Source organism: Hemisphaericaspora subhashii (assembly GCF_019202705.1).
Source record: "Hemisphaericaspora subhashii strain CBS 10753 chromosome Unknown scaffold18, whole genome shotgun sequence".
In the NCBI taxonomy this organism is placed as follows: Eukaryota; Fungi; Ascomycota; class Pichiomycetes; order Serinales; family Debaryomycetaceae; genus Hemisphaericaspora; species Hemisphaericaspora subhashii.
In genome coordinates, this window is record NW_026057280.1 from 151,685 (window position 1) to 168,999 (window position 17,315).

At 36.5% G+C, this 17,315-nt stretch overlaps 7 protein-coding genes across 7 annotated transcripts; 2 read left to right on the forward strand and 5 right to left on the reverse strand. All coding sequences in view use genetic code 12, as the record gives it.

The window, feature by feature from the left end:
* Window positions 1-84: 84 nt before the first annotated feature.
* WAL1 (actin-binding protein) lies at window positions 85-2,241 on the forward strand (the record flags this gene model as incomplete). Its single annotated transcript, XM_049406477.1, has 1 exon — window positions 85-2,241. One exon carries the CDS (start codon window positions 85-87, stop codon window positions 2,239-2,241), a length of 2,157 nt encoding a protein of 718 aa, XP_049264070.1.
* A 172-nt stretch (window positions 2,242-2,413) lies between these two features.
* J8A68_002699 (uncharacterized protein) lies at window positions 2,414-3,457 on the forward strand (the record flags this gene model as incomplete). The annotated part of the gene is made up of 1 exon (XM_049406478.1): window positions 2,414-3,457. One exon carries the CDS (start codon window positions 2,414-2,416, stop codon window positions 3,455-3,457), a length of 1,044 nt encoding a protein of 347 aa, XP_049264071.1.
* Window positions 3,458-3,497: 40 nt separating this feature from the next.
* On the reverse strand, window positions 3,498-4,358 carry J8A68_002700 (S-formylglutathione hydrolase; the record flags this gene model as incomplete). Its single annotated transcript, XM_049406479.1, has 1 exon — window positions 3,498-4,358. The coding sequence occupies one exon, from the start codon at window positions 4,356-4,358 to the stop codon at window positions 3,498-3,500; it is 861 nt and encodes a 286-aa protein (XP_049264072.1).
* A 186-nt stretch (window positions 4,359-4,544) lies between these two features.
* On the reverse strand, window positions 4,545-6,104 carry J8A68_002701 (uncharacterized protein; the record flags this gene model as incomplete). Its single annotated transcript, XM_049406480.1, has 1 exon — window positions 4,545-6,104. The coding sequence occupies one exon, from the start codon at window positions 6,102-6,104 to the stop codon at window positions 4,545-4,547; it is 1,560 nt and encodes a 519-aa protein (XP_049264073.1).
* A 687-nt stretch (window positions 6,105-6,791) lies between these two features.
* On the reverse strand, window positions 6,792-8,669 carry PLB3 (lysophospholipase; the record flags this gene model as incomplete). Its single annotated transcript, XM_049406481.1, has 1 exon — window positions 6,792-8,669. The coding sequence occupies one exon, from the start codon at window positions 8,667-8,669 to the stop codon at window positions 6,792-6,794; it is 1,878 nt and encodes a 625-aa protein (XP_049264074.1).
* Window positions 8,670-11,713: 3,044 nt separating this feature from the next.
* On the reverse strand, window positions 11,714-13,261 carry J8A68_002703 (uncharacterized protein; the record flags this gene model as incomplete). The annotated part of the gene is made up of 1 exon (XM_049406482.1): window positions 11,714-13,261. One exon carries the CDS (start codon window positions 13,259-13,261, stop codon window positions 11,714-11,716), a length of 1,548 nt encoding a protein of 515 aa, XP_049264075.1.
* Window positions 13,262-16,862: 3,601 nt separating this feature from the next.
* On the reverse strand, window positions 16,863-17,210 carry J8A68_002704 (uncharacterized protein; the record flags this gene model as incomplete). The annotated part of the gene is made up of 1 exon (XM_049406483.1): window positions 16,863-17,210. One exon carries the CDS (start codon window positions 17,208-17,210, stop codon window positions 16,863-16,865), a length of 348 nt encoding a protein of 115 aa, XP_049264076.1.
* Window positions 17,211-17,315: the final 105 nt, after the last annotated feature.

Sequence of the window (17,315 nt, forward strand, 5' to 3'; positions counted from 1 at the left end):
ATTTGGAATCACAAATTAAACTTATTTATAAATCACTTATTCAACAAACTTTAGCAATAGATCAATTAGAATCAGATCATCATCATGGCGATTCTAACCAATCAAGACAAAGAGAAAATTAAAAGAGCAATTCCCAAGGCGAATAACAAAATAATTGATGCTACTGTGGCAAGATTATATATAGCATATCCAGATCCTACAAAATGGGAATACACAGGATTAGTAGGAGCAATCGCTTTAGTGGATGATTTAGTAGGTCATACATTCTTTTTAAAACTTGTTGATATAATCGGAAGTCGAGGTGTTATTTGGGATCAAGAATTATATGTAAACTTTGAATATAATCAAGATCGTCGTTTCTTTCATACTTTTGAAATTGAAGATTGTTTAGTTGGTTTATTATTTGAAGATACAAATGATGCCACTCATTTTTTTAAAAGAGTAACAACTAGACAGAAACATGGATCTAGTGCAACTGTGAAAAATAAGAACGCAATAGCATTAAAAGAAAGAGTTGGACCAACAGGTCCAAATGCACCTGGACCTAGAGGCGAATTTATGGATGTCAACACAGCACAGAGGCAACGAAGATCCAAAGGTGTGATATACTATGACGGGCTCCCTCCTCCAGAATGGAGATCATTGTATGCGGAATTGGAAGCTGCAGGGATCTCAGAAGATATGATTGCCGAGAATCGAGAATTTATTAAAGATTATATTGCAAAACAGGGAGGCCCATTGGTTGGTCTAGAACCACCTATTCCCAGAAAATTCCAACGGAAAGTTGAACAGGAAACCCAACCTGCTAGAGTTCTGTCGATTACTTCAAGTAAACACAAGAAAGCTCGTCCTCCCCCTCCACCTCCAGGTCAACCCCCAGTTAGTCCAGCTCCAGAGTCAAGTTCACCAACTCCACCAGTAGAATATACTTCATCACCAACCCCACCACCTGCACAAACACAAGGCGAAGAAGCCACTCCAGAACCGGCTGAAGAACCAGTTAAAAAGAAGTATACTTTCAGAGTTCCACCTGCAACAGCATTGCCTCCCCCGATCAGAACGGCATCATTATCAGAACAAGAGAGACCTCTACCTGGACTTCCACAACTGCCTGTATACGGACACCAGCAGCAACAAGCACCAGAGCAACCGCATATATTTGGAGTTCCACCGCCATTTCAAGGAGGTGCTCCACCAGTGGCCCCAGCACTGCCAACAAAACAGCAATATTTACCACCGCAAACTAATCAAAATGGTCCACGGAAATTTGCTGTTCCACCCCCATTCCAAGGGGGAGGACCACCAGCACCACTCCAATTCCAAGGGGGAGGACCACCGGCACCACCTCCAAGAGCTGGAATGCCACCACCACCGCCACCAAATCGAGGAAACTTTCCACCTCCACCGCAGCCACCCAATAGAGCGAGTGGCTTTCCACCACCTCCACCACCACCAGGTCGTACAGCTAGTCAAACAGGTGCTCCACCACCTCCACCACCTCCCAGAGCTGCTAGAGGTGCTCCTCCTCCTCCACCGCCTCCCAGAGTACAAAGAACTGGTAGTGCACATCTGCCATCTCCCAGCGCGCCATATATACCACCAAATATGAATCAACAAGCCCCTCCTATGCCTGCTGCAAGACAAGAATTCCAACCTCAACCTTATGGGGCACAACCTCAACCATATGGGACTCAACCTCCTCCACCGCCACCTTCATTCAACCAACCTATTCCTGCTCAAAATGTCCCACCGCCACCACCACCTCCACCCGTGCAGCAATATACACAAGCAGCTCCCCCACCACCACCTCCACCAATGGCTCCAAGTGTGACTTCTGGAGGAGGAGCTCCCCCACCACCACCTCCGCCAATGCCACCAAGCATGGCCCAACCAGCTACTGGAGCAGGGGCTCCACCACCACCACCGCCGCCTCCACCAGCAATGTTGGACCTGACCCCTTCACGTCCTGAAGTCACCGGAGATGCCGGAAGAGATGCATTATTGGCTTCAATCAGAGGTTCTGGGATTGGAGGATTACGAAAAGTGGATAAATCGCAATTGGACAAACCGAGTGTATTATTACAAGAAGCAAAAGGAGAATCACCTGCTCCTAGTAGTGGTGCTGGTGGTGGACCTGGTGGACAACCGCCTGCGAATTTGGCTGATGCTTTGTCGGCGGCTTTGAATAAGAGAAAGGGAAGAGTTGCTAAAAGTGACGACGAAGATGATAACGATTGGTAGTAGTATATATATATACAATATGTAGTATTATTAGAAGTTTTAGTATGAATAAGAATAGAATGTGAATTTCTGTAATTTTGTTTTTGTGTGCGATTTACGATGAGGAAATGAAAAAAAAAAATTGAGTGGTATGGATCTCTTGATAGTCAATCACATCAACAACACCACAAGGATGTCCAAGACAAGAGAAGAGCTCAAGTCCCTATTGGATTCATTTGAAGAAGCTACTCAATTCTGGATCAACAGTTTATCAGATATATCAACTTTTAGTGAGATCAAAGCTGCCAAAGTATCTGACCCCATCAATGAACTTAACAAATTAGTTAAACTTATTAAAGCCCATACAACTAAAGTAGGTATAATCTTCAAACCAGAAAACCTACGTAAAGAAGTAAACCCTGCTTTTAATACATTACTGAAATTATCTGAAACTTTGGTATTAACAGTTTCAGTAATTGTTCAAATTGATTCAGCAAAGATATCAAAATTGTTTTATAATGAAATAGTGGAACAATTAAAACAATTACTTGAATCAAACAATCGTTTTGCTAAAGAGTTAAAGTTGATTTTTGAAGATGATGAAGATGTTTCTGAACAATCAGAATCAAAGAAGAATGAAATGGATGGAAGATTAGTTTCCGTGGGTAGGGTATGGTCTATTTGCGATTCTCTTGTCCAGTTATTAACCGAAGGTAACTTAGCATTGCTTACTAATAAGATAAAACAAAGTATTCTGTTGCTTGAAGATGGATTCGAAGAATTTGCAGAATGGACAGAAAACCCGGAAGAGATGAATGATGATCCATTTGGATTTAGTGATGAAGAAGACTTCACCGATGACGAGGAAGAAGCAACCCCACCAGTAATGAATGGACATAAAGTGACTGAAGATGATAAAGAACTCATAAAATATGCCAAAAAGTGGCTCAAGAAGATTGAGTTGGTTAAATTGTTAATTGCATCTTTTAAGAAATCATTACCAAAGTCCACCCCGGGGGATTCTATAGACGAAATATATACTATCCAAAATCATTTGGTTTCGCTCATTGATAAATTTATCGTTGAATTGATGCTCGAGAGACGTATAGATGATAATGAATATACGGATTCAATTACAAAAGAATCAATTCAACTATCAAAGATAGCTAGAAATCTTCATAATGACAAAAAGACAAAATGGTATGAAACTTGGGAAACCAAATACAATAGTCTTTAGATATATACATACATATAGGCATAATTTATACATTGTAACTTTATTGGGTTAACCCTAAATATTTTGCATGATGTTGAGCATGTTCTTCAACAAATGAACTGATAAAGAAATACAGATGATCATAACCTTCAACAACTTTTAACACAACTCCTCCTTTATACCCAGCTTCCTTGGCCGCATTGACAAAGTTTTCCGGTTGTAATTGAGATGGATAAAATGAATCCTTCAAACCTTGATGAATTAAAATTGGTGGATGATTCTCGTGACTATAATTCTTGATTAAATGAGTTGGGTCATATTTATACCAATCTTGTTTATTTGAACCCAAATAATTACCAAAACATTTCTCGCCCCATGGAGCAATTGATGGATTAACAATAGGAGCAAATGCACTTACTGATTTATATTTACCTGGTTGAGATAAGAATCCAACAAGGGCACCCATACCTCCCATTGAATGTCCCGTGATTGAAATATTAGTAAAATCCAATTGTGGGAATTCTTTAGTCAAAGCAGTTAATAATTCTTCATGAATATATGAATACATATGATAATTTTCATTATAAGGTTCTTGAGTTGCATTAACATAAAATCCAGCACCAGTACCAAAATCCCAACTTTCTTTCTCATCCGGAATCAGTTCTCCTCGAGGAGAAGTGTCAGGAAACACAACTGCAAAACCATACTTGCTAGCAAAGTATTGTAAGAATGACTTTTCAGTTGCATTGTCTGGAGTACATGTTAATCCAGAAAGATAAAGTAAGACTGGGATATTAGTAATTCCATGGGCTGGTAAATAAACATTAACAGCCATTGAAGTTTTGGTTGTTTCTGACTCATGAGACAATTTCAAGAGTCTCCCACCGAATTGGGCGATCTCTGCCTTAGTTGTGAATGCCATTGACAATTGGATGAAGATAGAGAGTAATATGGAATTAAGAACGTTTTATCGATTATAAATTTTTATTAAGGTTACTGGAGGAGAGAAAAAATATTTAATCAATCTAAGTTAAGAGGTATTCTGAGAAACTGGTACACTTCCCAATTAGGAAAGCACCGGGATACGCAACACCAACAGTATAACCAATCAATAACTTGCTTTACCTCTAGGTTCCAACGGGAAGAATATTGTTAAGAAACCTGCAAATATAAACAATGCCCCAGAAACAAATATTGGAGCTGATGTCTGTAAATTAGCATAGATTGCAATAATGGGAGCAAACACACCCAATACTCTATTGAATGACGCTGCCAATCCAACAGCCGTACCTCTAATCCTGGAGAAGAAAACTTCTGGAGTATAAGCATACAATACTCCATACATTATATTTGACACAAATGAGAACATACAGTTCCATGCTAAATTTGAATTACTTGTCTTTGCAGTTGTAGAACCGAAAAGAAATATTCCAGTTAGGATTAATGATAGAAATAAGGTTCCCTTTCTACCAATTCTTAATTCAACTAATAAACCAGCAACTAATGCACCAGGAATTCCTAAAACTGAAACAATTAATGAATTTCTATATGTCTCATGCACACTTAATGGTTGATTTGCATTACCTCTGGTTTCAAGATAATAAGGTAAGAAGGCATTGTATAACGGGAATGCAAGTCCAATAATTCCCCAAGTGAATATAACTAATCCTGAAGAAATTGCCAATTTTCTGGAGCCAAAACATGCTTTTATATGGGAGAAATCATATTTATGTAATGTTTCTTGAAGTAACTTATTCTTCTTTTGATCATCTGATTCTCCATATTTCAAATCTATATCATGTAAATCCTTAATTGTAATTGGGCACACCGTTTTATTAATTTTGGCAATCTTTTCCAATGTTTCAATGGCCCTAGCATCATCACCTCTACCTAAATAATACCTAGGAGATTCAAAAACTCTAAAAGCAAATCTAGCAATAAACATCAATAAAGTAAAACCTCCCATTGCAAACAAGAAATATCTCCAACCTTTGTTATCAGCTTTATGACAAACATCCGTCGAACAAGAATAATTCGCAATCAAACCCCATGAAACCAAATTAGCAATCACCTGACCAATCGCCCACCAACCAGACATAACCGTCAACAACCATTGATGTGACTTAGGTAATGCTTCCAAGAAAATCGCCGAATCTACTGGTAAGTTCCCACCAACTCCAAAACTCCAAAATGCATTAAATACCCCCAATGCAGCAAAATTGGGAGATGCGCCTGCAACAGTTGACCAAATACCCGTAATCAAAAACGTTAAATTAAACGCCCATCTCCTACCAATTATATCTGAAGAAAGTGACCAAAATAATGCTCCGATTAATAAACCCAAATTCTGAGCTAGGGTCAAATAGGGGGCCTTTCCAGGTGGGGCATGTACACCATCTACTTCGTTCAATCTAGCTAAGATTAATCCCGTTGCTACTGGCCAAAGATTATCCGAAAGCCAACCGAATCCAGCGACGAAGAATAAACCAATTTGATATCTTCCAAACCCCATTTCTTGAATTGCTCCGGCCACTAATTTTGATTTTGCTAAATATGTTTTATCGGCGTCATTTTCATCGAAGAGTTCACCTTCGAATAAGGATGAATCTACTACTGATTCGTCGACTTCTAGATCGTGTTTGTCTTTTGGACTTGGGGTAGGATCCATTACTAAGCGAGTTTTTTAAGGGGTCCTAAGGTTCGGAAAAAACTAGATTTTTTGACGTGATGAATTTATCCGGGGTAAGTATAACAAATGAGATGTCCTTTTGTTGTGTTTTTCTCTTTAGATTGAAGCAAATTTGATAAACTTTCAAAGCAGAGAAGAATCCAGGGAGTTAATATAGAAGAAACAGAAAGAACGTGAAAAGAAGGAATTAGAGAGAGTATAAATACTTAGCACATAGCAACCCCATGAATCATTTTCATTGTTCTTTTTTATTATCAAAAGGCTTTAGGTTCATTGTTCTGGAATCAAAAGTAATAAATGTGAATGAGCCCCATAAATATTTTTCACAGATACGAATGCTTATTTCCGTCAATATCTAAGTGATGTACTACCAGAACACAATGCTTTAAGGGGTAAAAAGGTTCTAGATACGATGACATCATATCGAGTTCGGGTATAAGACGTTTCTTTTTTTAGTTACTTTTTAGAGCGCAAAGATTTTTATAATTTGCGCTTGAGCGACTGGATATATCAGCCACTACCACGTTGCATTGAGATTTCGAGATCTCATACGCCGCATAGATTAAGTCAAGAAGATATTTCATTTATTGAAAAATGTTTCAAACAATGCCAAAAAGCATACAAAAAAAACTACACATGCATGTTAAAAAATATCTCTAGAAACAATCAACCTAATAAACAAATCAACAATGCGCCAAGTGCGAAAGACCAAATTGGATACGTGACAATCATACCCGCATTCACCTTCATCCCAGTAGCATTAGTAGTTCCATTGTCAGTAAAATTCACCGCCACATCCCCCGAAGCAAGGTCACCATTCCAGCAATATCTTTCAAAACATTGTTGACATTGATCAGATTGATCTATTCCATTTCGTTCCTGTTGTCTTCTAATGATTGCACAACCCACACATGCATTCCATTCTGGATCTAAAGTCCCATTGAAACGGGACGCGACTTCAAACCCATTCTGAATCATTCCATTACGTTCACTATCCTCATATGACATCTTGAAAGTGGAAGTATTTGACCAGAATGAAAATGGTCTATTCGCGGTATATACAATCAAAGGAGAATCAAACACCGAGGTTGGATTGTTGGTTGTATCTTGTATGCTTGATAAATTCTGTGCATCACATCCGAAAAATGCTGGTTTTGAAGTTAAATTCATATTAATGAATGAATTATAATCTGGAACATAAGGGAACATGCTGGCGTTTTGACCTTGGAAATTAAATTGTCTTTGGAAAGTGGCAACCATTGAAGTCCCATTTGGCCAGGAATATTCAGTATCTGCAGAATTATCAAAGGCGAAAATGACATCAACGTTTCTTTCAGGTTGTAATAATGGTGCCAATGGGATATTTTGAAGATCTTCACCTCCATCGACTAAAAACAAGGTGTTATTATTGGCAGCATTGGCAGAAGTTCCTATCGTGGTATCAAAAAATGGATTTGGTTTATATATTGCAATATCATCTTCTGCATTTGATACTTTTGTTAAAAATGACGTAATTAATGATACGACGGTGGATGAAAGGGAAGTGGTATTAATTTGTAATAAAAATTGATTGAATAAAGTGGAAGACGTTCCCATAATAAAACCAGCATTATCGAATCCTTCAACACAGTCTCCTTCTATTTCACCATCTTTTACTTTTGTACCAAGATATTTAATATTTGTAAATTGATAAATGGAAGGATCCCAAGAACCCATTTCAAATGGATTAAATTCAAAAATAGTGGAATTACTACTGATGATAAGCGTGCCTGGTTCTCTACCATCTGCCACAACAATTGGGAATGGCATTTGATGATTAGTAAACACATCAGCACTTTGTAAAGTAGACCAAGTCAACGCAGCACCATAATCTTCTAATTCTGCAAAGAATTGATGAGATAATGCTCTTCCCCAAGCATCAGTCAATGATACTTCATATCCGGCATCTCTCTTGTCATCAATATCATCATTGAGTTCTTTATAATAACTTACAGTATTCCAAATCTTCCAACCAGCAGGATTTATAATTGAATCTTCCAAATCCCAAATCTTTCCTTCTTTAAGAATAGTATCTACCGAAGTGAAATTATTCATGGCAATAGTACCAATCATCCAATTCCCTCCCGATAATCCAACCATATAAGTAGAAGCTTGCAATAAACCACCAAGACCATGTTCCCAGGCACCTTCGGTTCTATTATCTAAGGCCGCAAGTTGTCCAGCCCCACTAAGCATAGCACGATATCCACCACCAGAAAATGCAACCCCAATATTAATCGATCTATTTAAGGAATTGAGGAAATCTTCTGCATCGAAATCGGTCATATTTGCATGTTCTAAGAATTGGAGCAAATTTTCATCAGTGACTTTGTTTCGTTGTTCAACCCATTCGGCTTCTTGTTCTGATAATCCATCTGCTGGTCGGAGTAGTTCTAGACCAGATGGACAAGTAACGTTACCTGGTGCGTATGAATCAGTTGGAGACCAAGCATTAATGAATGCTGATGAGATATATAGGAATATGAATAAATAACAGTTGATCATAATATAAATGTATAACAATTGCCAAGAATAAACGAACTCTCTTTGTTTTTTTTGTCTTGTTAATTAATATATGTAATTGTAAACTAAGTATAAATAAGCAAATGAAAAGAAGTAAATTGATAAATAAATCTAATTGAATGAAAAAGTGATAATTGAATGACTTTTTATAAGAGGTAAAACCAAATCATCAATTTTTTTATTATTACGGCGTCTTTAAAATAATAATTAATATTTTTCGGATGGATACGAATTCTTTTATTTTTTAAATCATTACTTTGAAATTTTAAACCCTGACTTTACTACACCCCGACCATTGCGCCTCCTATTCTCGAAAGATAATTAAATTGGCTTAGTATGGAACACTTATACATCAATGTTGGACTTGTCGAGATCCACATCGCTTTGGATACCGGCATGCAAATGAATAAGTTGAGAAACCCACCCGAGCACGTAACCGTTTTTTTTTCTCATAGAAGCACTGATGTTTCACCAACAATAAAACTGTTTCATTTTGTGTATTGTCACATATAAATATGTTCGATGCACCAAAGATAATTTTTATTTCGAAGTATCTAAGAAAGCTAAGAATGAAAAGCGACAGAATAAAAGGGTTAATGTGCTTCGGGGGGTCAATTTCAATTCACAAACTATTGGAAAATATCCTTCGGATTTATTCGTTGATACTTGCCCCTTTCCAAACTTTCTTTCTTTCTGGAAAATTCGGAGACGACCGAAGCTTAGTCATTGTTCCCGAACCCTGCAACTATTCGAAACTTTAAACGAGTACAAACCATCCATAAAAGCATCAAAGAACATTAATAGATCATCGTTATCAATCAAAGATCTAAAAACCGATTTTGCAACCATGATTTTTTTTTGATGTTGCACTTGGCAATCGAATTCGGGAGTTGGGATTAAAAATATTCTTCCGGGTGAAGCGATCATTTAATGATACGGACCGAACAGTGCTTCTTGAAATATCTGAAAAATTTATTAACACATCTTAACTTGCACCTCATATTAAACATGTTCAGAATCAGTCATTACATAATATAATCGAAAATGCTAGAAGAGATAATCCAATTATCAAAATTCGTCAATGTATGGTATCATATTCGGAAAATCAAACCTAGAAAAATGGCGCATTTCGGCCACAGCCGAATTTTTGATAAAACTTTCTGGTCATGCCAATATTGACAAACATAGAAATACATAGCATCACTGTTTATATATTCAACACAGGATCAACGCCTCGAGGCAAGAGTGACATGAAATAGCAAATGATCATTCCTAAACCTATGCCTATCGGAATCCAATAAATTGACCGGATTTTTAGTCGGAGAAACAATCTCGGATGTTTTGCAGGAAAAAAATTCTATGGCTGAAATTGATTTCTTTGTCCTCGGGAAAACCTTCGTTTGAGCCGAGAAATAACACGGACTTCTTACATTATCTCTTGAAAAACTTCTTAAGATAAACAATCTAAATGAAATACATAGACAACTGGGTCGTGTATATTGGTAGCTAAAGGATTGAAAGAAAATAACCCTCTTGGGAAAATTCAAGCGGATTTTGAGGAATTCTTGTTCACAGTTCGAGAATTTCAGTTGTTGTATTCAAATATTCATCCTTTTATGCTTTATTGGAAGTATAATACCTAAATTGAAAGAAAGAAGTCAACAGAAAGAGCTTTCGAACACAAGTTTCCGAACACGTTTACAAATGCAAGTTTGCAAACAAAAGGATTTTTGCTGACTAGAATTGGTCTTTGTTGGTCTTGATCTTTTTGTGTTTTTTGAGTAGATTTGCAGCAATATTTAGACGCTAGATTGCGAAAAGAATTGGAATCTAAAACTTTATTTATCCTTTCCTTTTCTTCACAAAGAAGTCCACTAGTTCAATAATATATTCAATCAAAAATTTTCTATATCCCATGATCAATCCAGTAATGGCCTTTTTGTCTTTTAATGTTCAACGAAGTGTTCATGGAGTGAAGTTGTTTAAGGGAAACGATTTGCGGCAATTGATCCACAGAAATGAAACTAATACACAGAAACGAAATTGAAACCTCTTTCAACTATGATCAATATTCCAATAATGCCTATTTGGCCTTTATCAATAAATCATGGTACTATTACCTCGTCGAAGCTAATCATGAAGCTTCCTTCCTATCATTAAAAACTCAGAAAGAACTGGAATTGAGATTGAAACTAGAGCAAACGGAACTCGGGAATTCCCCAAAACAAAATCAGCCATCATTTATCCTATTCTCATAAAAGGAATATTCATTGTTTACTATTTAAAATCCTTCCATCTTCTTTTAATCTACTGTATATCCTATTCGTTACTTGTAAATCAAAGTTTCACCCATGCATTATCCTAAACCACAAAATCGAAAACCACAAAACGATTTACAACAAAAACCATACAGATGAGAAATCAGTGACAATTTGGAGAGGGTTTGACTGAATTTCAAGGATCGGTTTAATTAATCCGTCATACTGAATTACCCCACCTGACCAATGGTTAGTTTGTGTGATGGATCTTTTTATCCGATTTCATAGGATGAAGGTTTGACTTAATCTGGGTTGGAATTGGAAAGAAAAGTGGGATTAAGAATTTGATTTGGATTCCAATCATGACGGTAGACAAGTTGGGAAGAATTTGATGTGGGGTTCTATGGAATTGAGAGCAAGTTTGGGAAGGTTTGATGTTGAGTTCAATTCCAATGAAGAAGTAGACAATTTGGCAACATTTTGAGGGGGAGTTCAATGTTAATGTTTGGGGAGAGAAATCCTGAAATCAACAATTTCCTAACAAATATCAATACTATTATTTGAGATATCAGTTCTTATCTGATGAGTTGAAAGATTTTCCCAACTGGATTCCATGCATCAGATTGGAGGGAAGACAATAAATGACAAGAACAGATCTACATTTTCTATTTTTAAATTTACTCTTCGAATTTATATTTTATACAAAGCGGTGAGATGCAATAAGTCATACAAGAAAATTAACACACATTCTAACAAAGTTAGACAAATCTAATGGAGAAATCTGAAATCAGGATCAATCTTACTAGCATCATTACCTTTACCCAATTCCTTTTGCCAGTCGATAGTTCCTTCGGCTATTCTTTTATTTAAGACCTTCAATCTAAATCTTAATATAGTGGCAAAGATAATAGCAACCAAAATGAAAGCACAATTACAAACAAAGGCAATAAAGTACCTTGGAGCACTACTTGAAGGATATAAATAAGCATTCCAGATTGAGGTGGAGTTTGAAATACAGTTCATAAGAGCAATAGCGACAGCTCTTTTAGCTGGAGGTCTTGGACAACAGTTAGACATCCAAGTCAAAATGACAATGAAAGCACAATACAACGAAGGAATCATGAGACACATAGCAAAGTAACGGGCACCAACGTTTAATGTAGATGCGGCAATAATAAAGGAAGCCAAAGCACTAATTAATGGGATAACAACATGGAAGTATCTTTCTCCTGTCTTATCAGCATGTCTTGCCCATAAAAATGTTGCAACGACTGCAATACAATATGGAGGTGCAGTTAAACATAAAGTGGTTGTTTTGTTGAAATTCAATGTTTGGACAACAGAAGGGAAGAAATTAGTAACACCACAAGCTGCAACCAAGAATGTCAAAATTAAAGTAACTAACCATACCTTGATATCCTTAACCGCAAGTAAGAATCCAGTCCAGCTTGATTCTTTAGCTTCAACATCAGAATCAGAAGTTCCAATATCTCTTCTCAATTTCCATTGAACAATATCTTTTTCTTCCTGATTTAAGAACTTGGTATTTGAAGGGTTGTCTGGCAAAATTATGTATGCAAATGGAACGGATGCAACAGTAATAGCACCTTCGATCAAGAATAAATATCTCCATGATCTCAATCCTCCTACATGATCCATATTGTCAATAATCCCTGCAGCAATTAAACCACTCCAAGCGCTACTCATTAAAGAACCGGAATAAAGAATACAATTACGGAGGGAAAGACTCTTTTTGTCATACCAATTTGAAAGTGTACATAATGCACCGGCGAAGAAACCAGCTTCAATAGTACCAAGCAATATTCTTACTGCCAAAAGACCACCGTAACTTTGAACAGCACCAGTACAGGTTGAGATCACACCCCATAATGTCATAATTACGGAAATGTAAAGGGAAGGCTTACCAATTTTGTTTAATAACATATTTGATGGAATTTGGAATAAAATATATCCAACGAATAAAATAGAGACACAAGTTTGGTATTGATTACCAACCAATCCTAAATCTTCTTCCAAGAAACCCAAACGAGCAGCAGCGATATTACTACGATCTAAATAGTTTAAGATATAGATGTAAATTAACATTGGCATCATTCTAAGATCGATTTTTCTGGTGGTTTTCTTGTCTAATTGTTTCAATTCTTCTTGGGTGTAATGTTGAAGTGATTCTGGAAGGTCAACGTATTCCAACTCTTCTCCAATACCAGAGTCATAATTTGATTTGAACTCTTGCTCATTTATTATTTCCACTTCGGAAACATTTCCTTTGTGTTCATCTTTAAAATCTGGAGACATATTTGCTGGGGTTATCTTCAAGAGGAAAAGAAAGCGAAGAACTTTTTCATTATTCTGGATAAAGTTTGAAGTATTTATACTTAGAGTATTCAGGCGTAGATGTGGTTTTATAGTTTGTATATCGAGGGCTGCAAATCCCCCACGGCACTTTTCTGTTTGAACAATAGCCCAAGAAAAAAAGACAATAAAAAATATGGAAAAACTTTTGTTAATTCATATGTACAATGGAAAAACTTTAGTGGGACAAAAATATTTCATTTCCAAGAAAAATGGGAAATGGGGGATCTGAGCAATATCTAGTGATGCTTGCTTTTGTACATTTCATCGTATATTTAGCAAGCCTGAAATTAAATGTGTTGTGTGTAACATCCCCAAAAGAATTTCGATTTGAGCAATTGCTGAATTACACAGTTCATGACAAGTTTGTGCAGCATTTCTTGCTCTCAATCGGTTACTATCCCTTTTTAGTAATGCTTCCTCAAAAGTACATGATTTATAAAGCAACATCGATCATGGGCTTGACAGAAGTTCTACTGACTCTTTGTTTTTTTTTTCGCAAACAAGGTTTCGAGTAAAGTTAGACTTTAGAAATCGGAAGAACTAATTAAAATTCCGCTCTCGGTTTCTTTTGGCGGAGCGTTTACTTTATCAAAAGAAACTGCAACATGTTGATTTTTTGCCAGTCCGCATAAGTAGTACAAACCTTATTTTCAGTTTCATTTCCTGGAACTATGAGTGTGTTTGCAATCACAAATAAGGTTGTTAACTTTATTTGACAAAAGAAAGAAAGAATGAAATTATAATTGTGCAATTCCTAGTTTTTCCGTTGCGTTTGTGGTGCATAAAAAATAAGTCTGCGGCTAAAATTTTGGGGGATCACCTTGTGGGGAGAGTTGGGGGAACAATACACAACACAACCAAAACAGCTATGAACCACTCCTTCATCGGACGACTCTTTCCAGTGGTGGTGACGACCTTATCATACCCCACATTGTTTAGAATATCCAATCAAAGTATATATAATCTTCGTCTGGGTTGAGGCTCAACAACAGAAGACGATAATAACAATTTGAGATTCAAGCATGGAATTTCTTGAAATACATATGTTCTTCCGAAAATGTAGCCTCTTCTTTCTTTCCCACACTATAAATATAATTTATCCAAAAATATGAATGAGGAAGATGCTATGTATGCTGCATAGTTTAAAATGACTCGGATAAAAAATATTCGGGTTAATGAAAATCAAAGTAACAAAACTATTAGATTTAATTTAATCTTTGCGTAAACGGACTAATAATAATTCATTTAGTCAAAGGTAAAAAAGCTTACACAATTCAAATCGCCGCTGACAATTGAAGTCCCCAGTTTATTTGCAGCCTCATTGTCGACTCAAACACAAAATTGACGAAGAAACTAGGTCAGTCCATGTTATGTCTATCATTATGAAGGTTTAATAGTGTAAATAATCATTTCTGTCTTTTATCGAGAACAGGTTCCATCTAAGTAAATTGTCGTCTTTGACTTGCAGGTCTTACACAATTAATCACTGTAACAATAAATGCTTCGAAATCAAATTGAAATTCGACTCAGTATGGTACTTCACAATTTTACGGTGTGAGTTTCTTCCAAACCCTTAAGCAAGTTAACATACCCTCTGTTCTTAAGCTTTGCAGCTTAAATTTACCTCGAACCGACTACATGGGGTCCCTTTGACAGAGTATACGGCGACATTAAGATTACTATTCAGAATGTGGTACTCACATCCTACATTTTACGACTCATTTTTACTACCACTATCGTAAATACCTACTAAAGCCCGCTTGAGAAACCACACGAAGTGGCCGGCTATATTATTGTTGGCCGGTCCTACGGTAAAGTCGCCAATGATGTGGTCTTTCTGATGAATGAAATACAATTGGGAAATATTTCCACTCATTAGATAAGCATTGATATTTCAAGGAATAGTATTGATTTTTGTGAGCAAATTGTTGACTGTTGGATTTCTCTTCCCAAACATCACCATTGCAATCCCCATCAAACTCCTCCAAATTGTCTACCTCATTCCGAATTGTCTATGCATTCTTCATCATTCAGCTCGGGGTTAAATTCTTTTCTCCATTGCTATTGAATCTCACACAAGAACTTCACCCCAAATGATCCATCACCAACTTCACCCCAAATGCTCAATCACCAACATCGAAACCCACATCAAACTTTCCACATACATCGCCACCATTGAAACCAACATCAAATTCTTAGGCCCGTTGTACTTTCTAATTCCAACCTAGATCAAGACAAGCAATGCATTTCTTCCAACTGGAGGTTGAAAATTATTTAAATACAATAACCATATCAAGTTCTTCATTAGGAGTCCTTTCGTTTTGAGAACTCGTTTTAAGAAACTGTAAAAAAATAAATTAACCCGTAAAAGTAATTTCCAGTAACCTGCACTTTGTTTTGGGAACCAAATTTCTATTTCCCTTTATAACAAATCTATTTCCGCTATCAGGTAGAGTAATACTCTAAATAAAATCCGCAAAAGAAATCTGTTAAGACAAACCGCACCATTAATTAGCAATCTTACACTAGTTATCTCTACATTCTAGTAGTGTATTACAAGATCTATGCCAATTGCATCCAATCAAGCATCCAGAAACAACCAGGACATATAGGAACATCCAGAAAGCTGAGATTTTCTAATGGGACAGACATCATTTTCCAAAAGAATATCAAGAAAGGACTACCATTAATGAACATGGTTACTTCGTATACAAAAGAACAACATCATCTCATCGTGTTCTTTTGTATGATCGTGTTCTTTTGTATACGGGGTAACCATGTTTGATATTCTTTTGGAAAATGATGTCGACACAGGCGTGTCCCATTAGAAAATCTCATACAGCTCGCATTAGTATTATGGTCACCACATGGAGAATGAATAAGAGAAGATGCAACAATGTCAAACAACTCTTGAACAAAAACCGACACATCAGGTAATTCGGCTTTAATGACTTGATCTAAAAACATCGGGATCATTCAAATTACAACCATTATAAAATACATACATTTTTAATTTTCCAAAATTCTCCTCTATTCGACATAAATTGGTCATTCAAACATTCTATGACCTTAAGAGAGAACATTAATCACTTTATTTGATTGATTGAGCTTAATTTGAGCTTAATTGAATGTATTTGTTGATGAAAACAAGAAAAGAAAGTGGTGAATAAAAGTCAAAACATTTGTTTTTTTTTTCGACGATCCTAAAAGTTCAAAAATGAACATTTCAGAACGTGTGTGTAAATTGTATCACGCACTAAAAGAACGAAATATAATCAAAATAACTGTGCGACGACATTGTCTCAGCATTTTGATCAACGACATTTTGATGCAAAAATTTTTCTCGAGAAATTTTTAGTCTGGGAGCAAATTGGGAGCTTCGGTGGTTGAGGCAGCGTTAACATCGGATGCGCCAACAACTGTGGGGACTTGAGGAGCCTCAGGGGGGCACATGTCCCTCAGCCCGAGTCGGATTCTCCGGCAGTGAGGCAGCAATTGAACTAGCCACCGTTGTCAGTGAATTCATTTTTTTTTAAAATAGTTAGTTGAGTGATTTGAAATAGTGAACATAGCAATGAATATTTCTTTCGTGGGAATAGGATGAATGATGGCTGATTGGGGATTCATGAGTTCCGATTGTTCTGGTTTCAATTTCAATTCGAGTTCTTGTTGAATTGTTAAAATCTTGATAGGTATTACGATTCATAATTAACTTCAATGAAATGCTAGCACCATGATTAGTTGATAAAGAAGTAGTAGTATATTGGCATTGATCATCGTTGGAAGAACTTTCAAATTCGTTTCTGTGGATTAATTGTCCCAAATCCTTTTTGTGAATTAATTGTCCCCTGCTAGTTGTTTGTAAATTGATGGGTTGGCGTCTCATCATGAATTGATTCAACGATTGCTCCACTTGAATCCAGGACTATGTTCGGCGGAGGTGGTAGGCAATTGTATGGACAATCTTAGTTTTATCCTTTTCAATAGTTTTGAC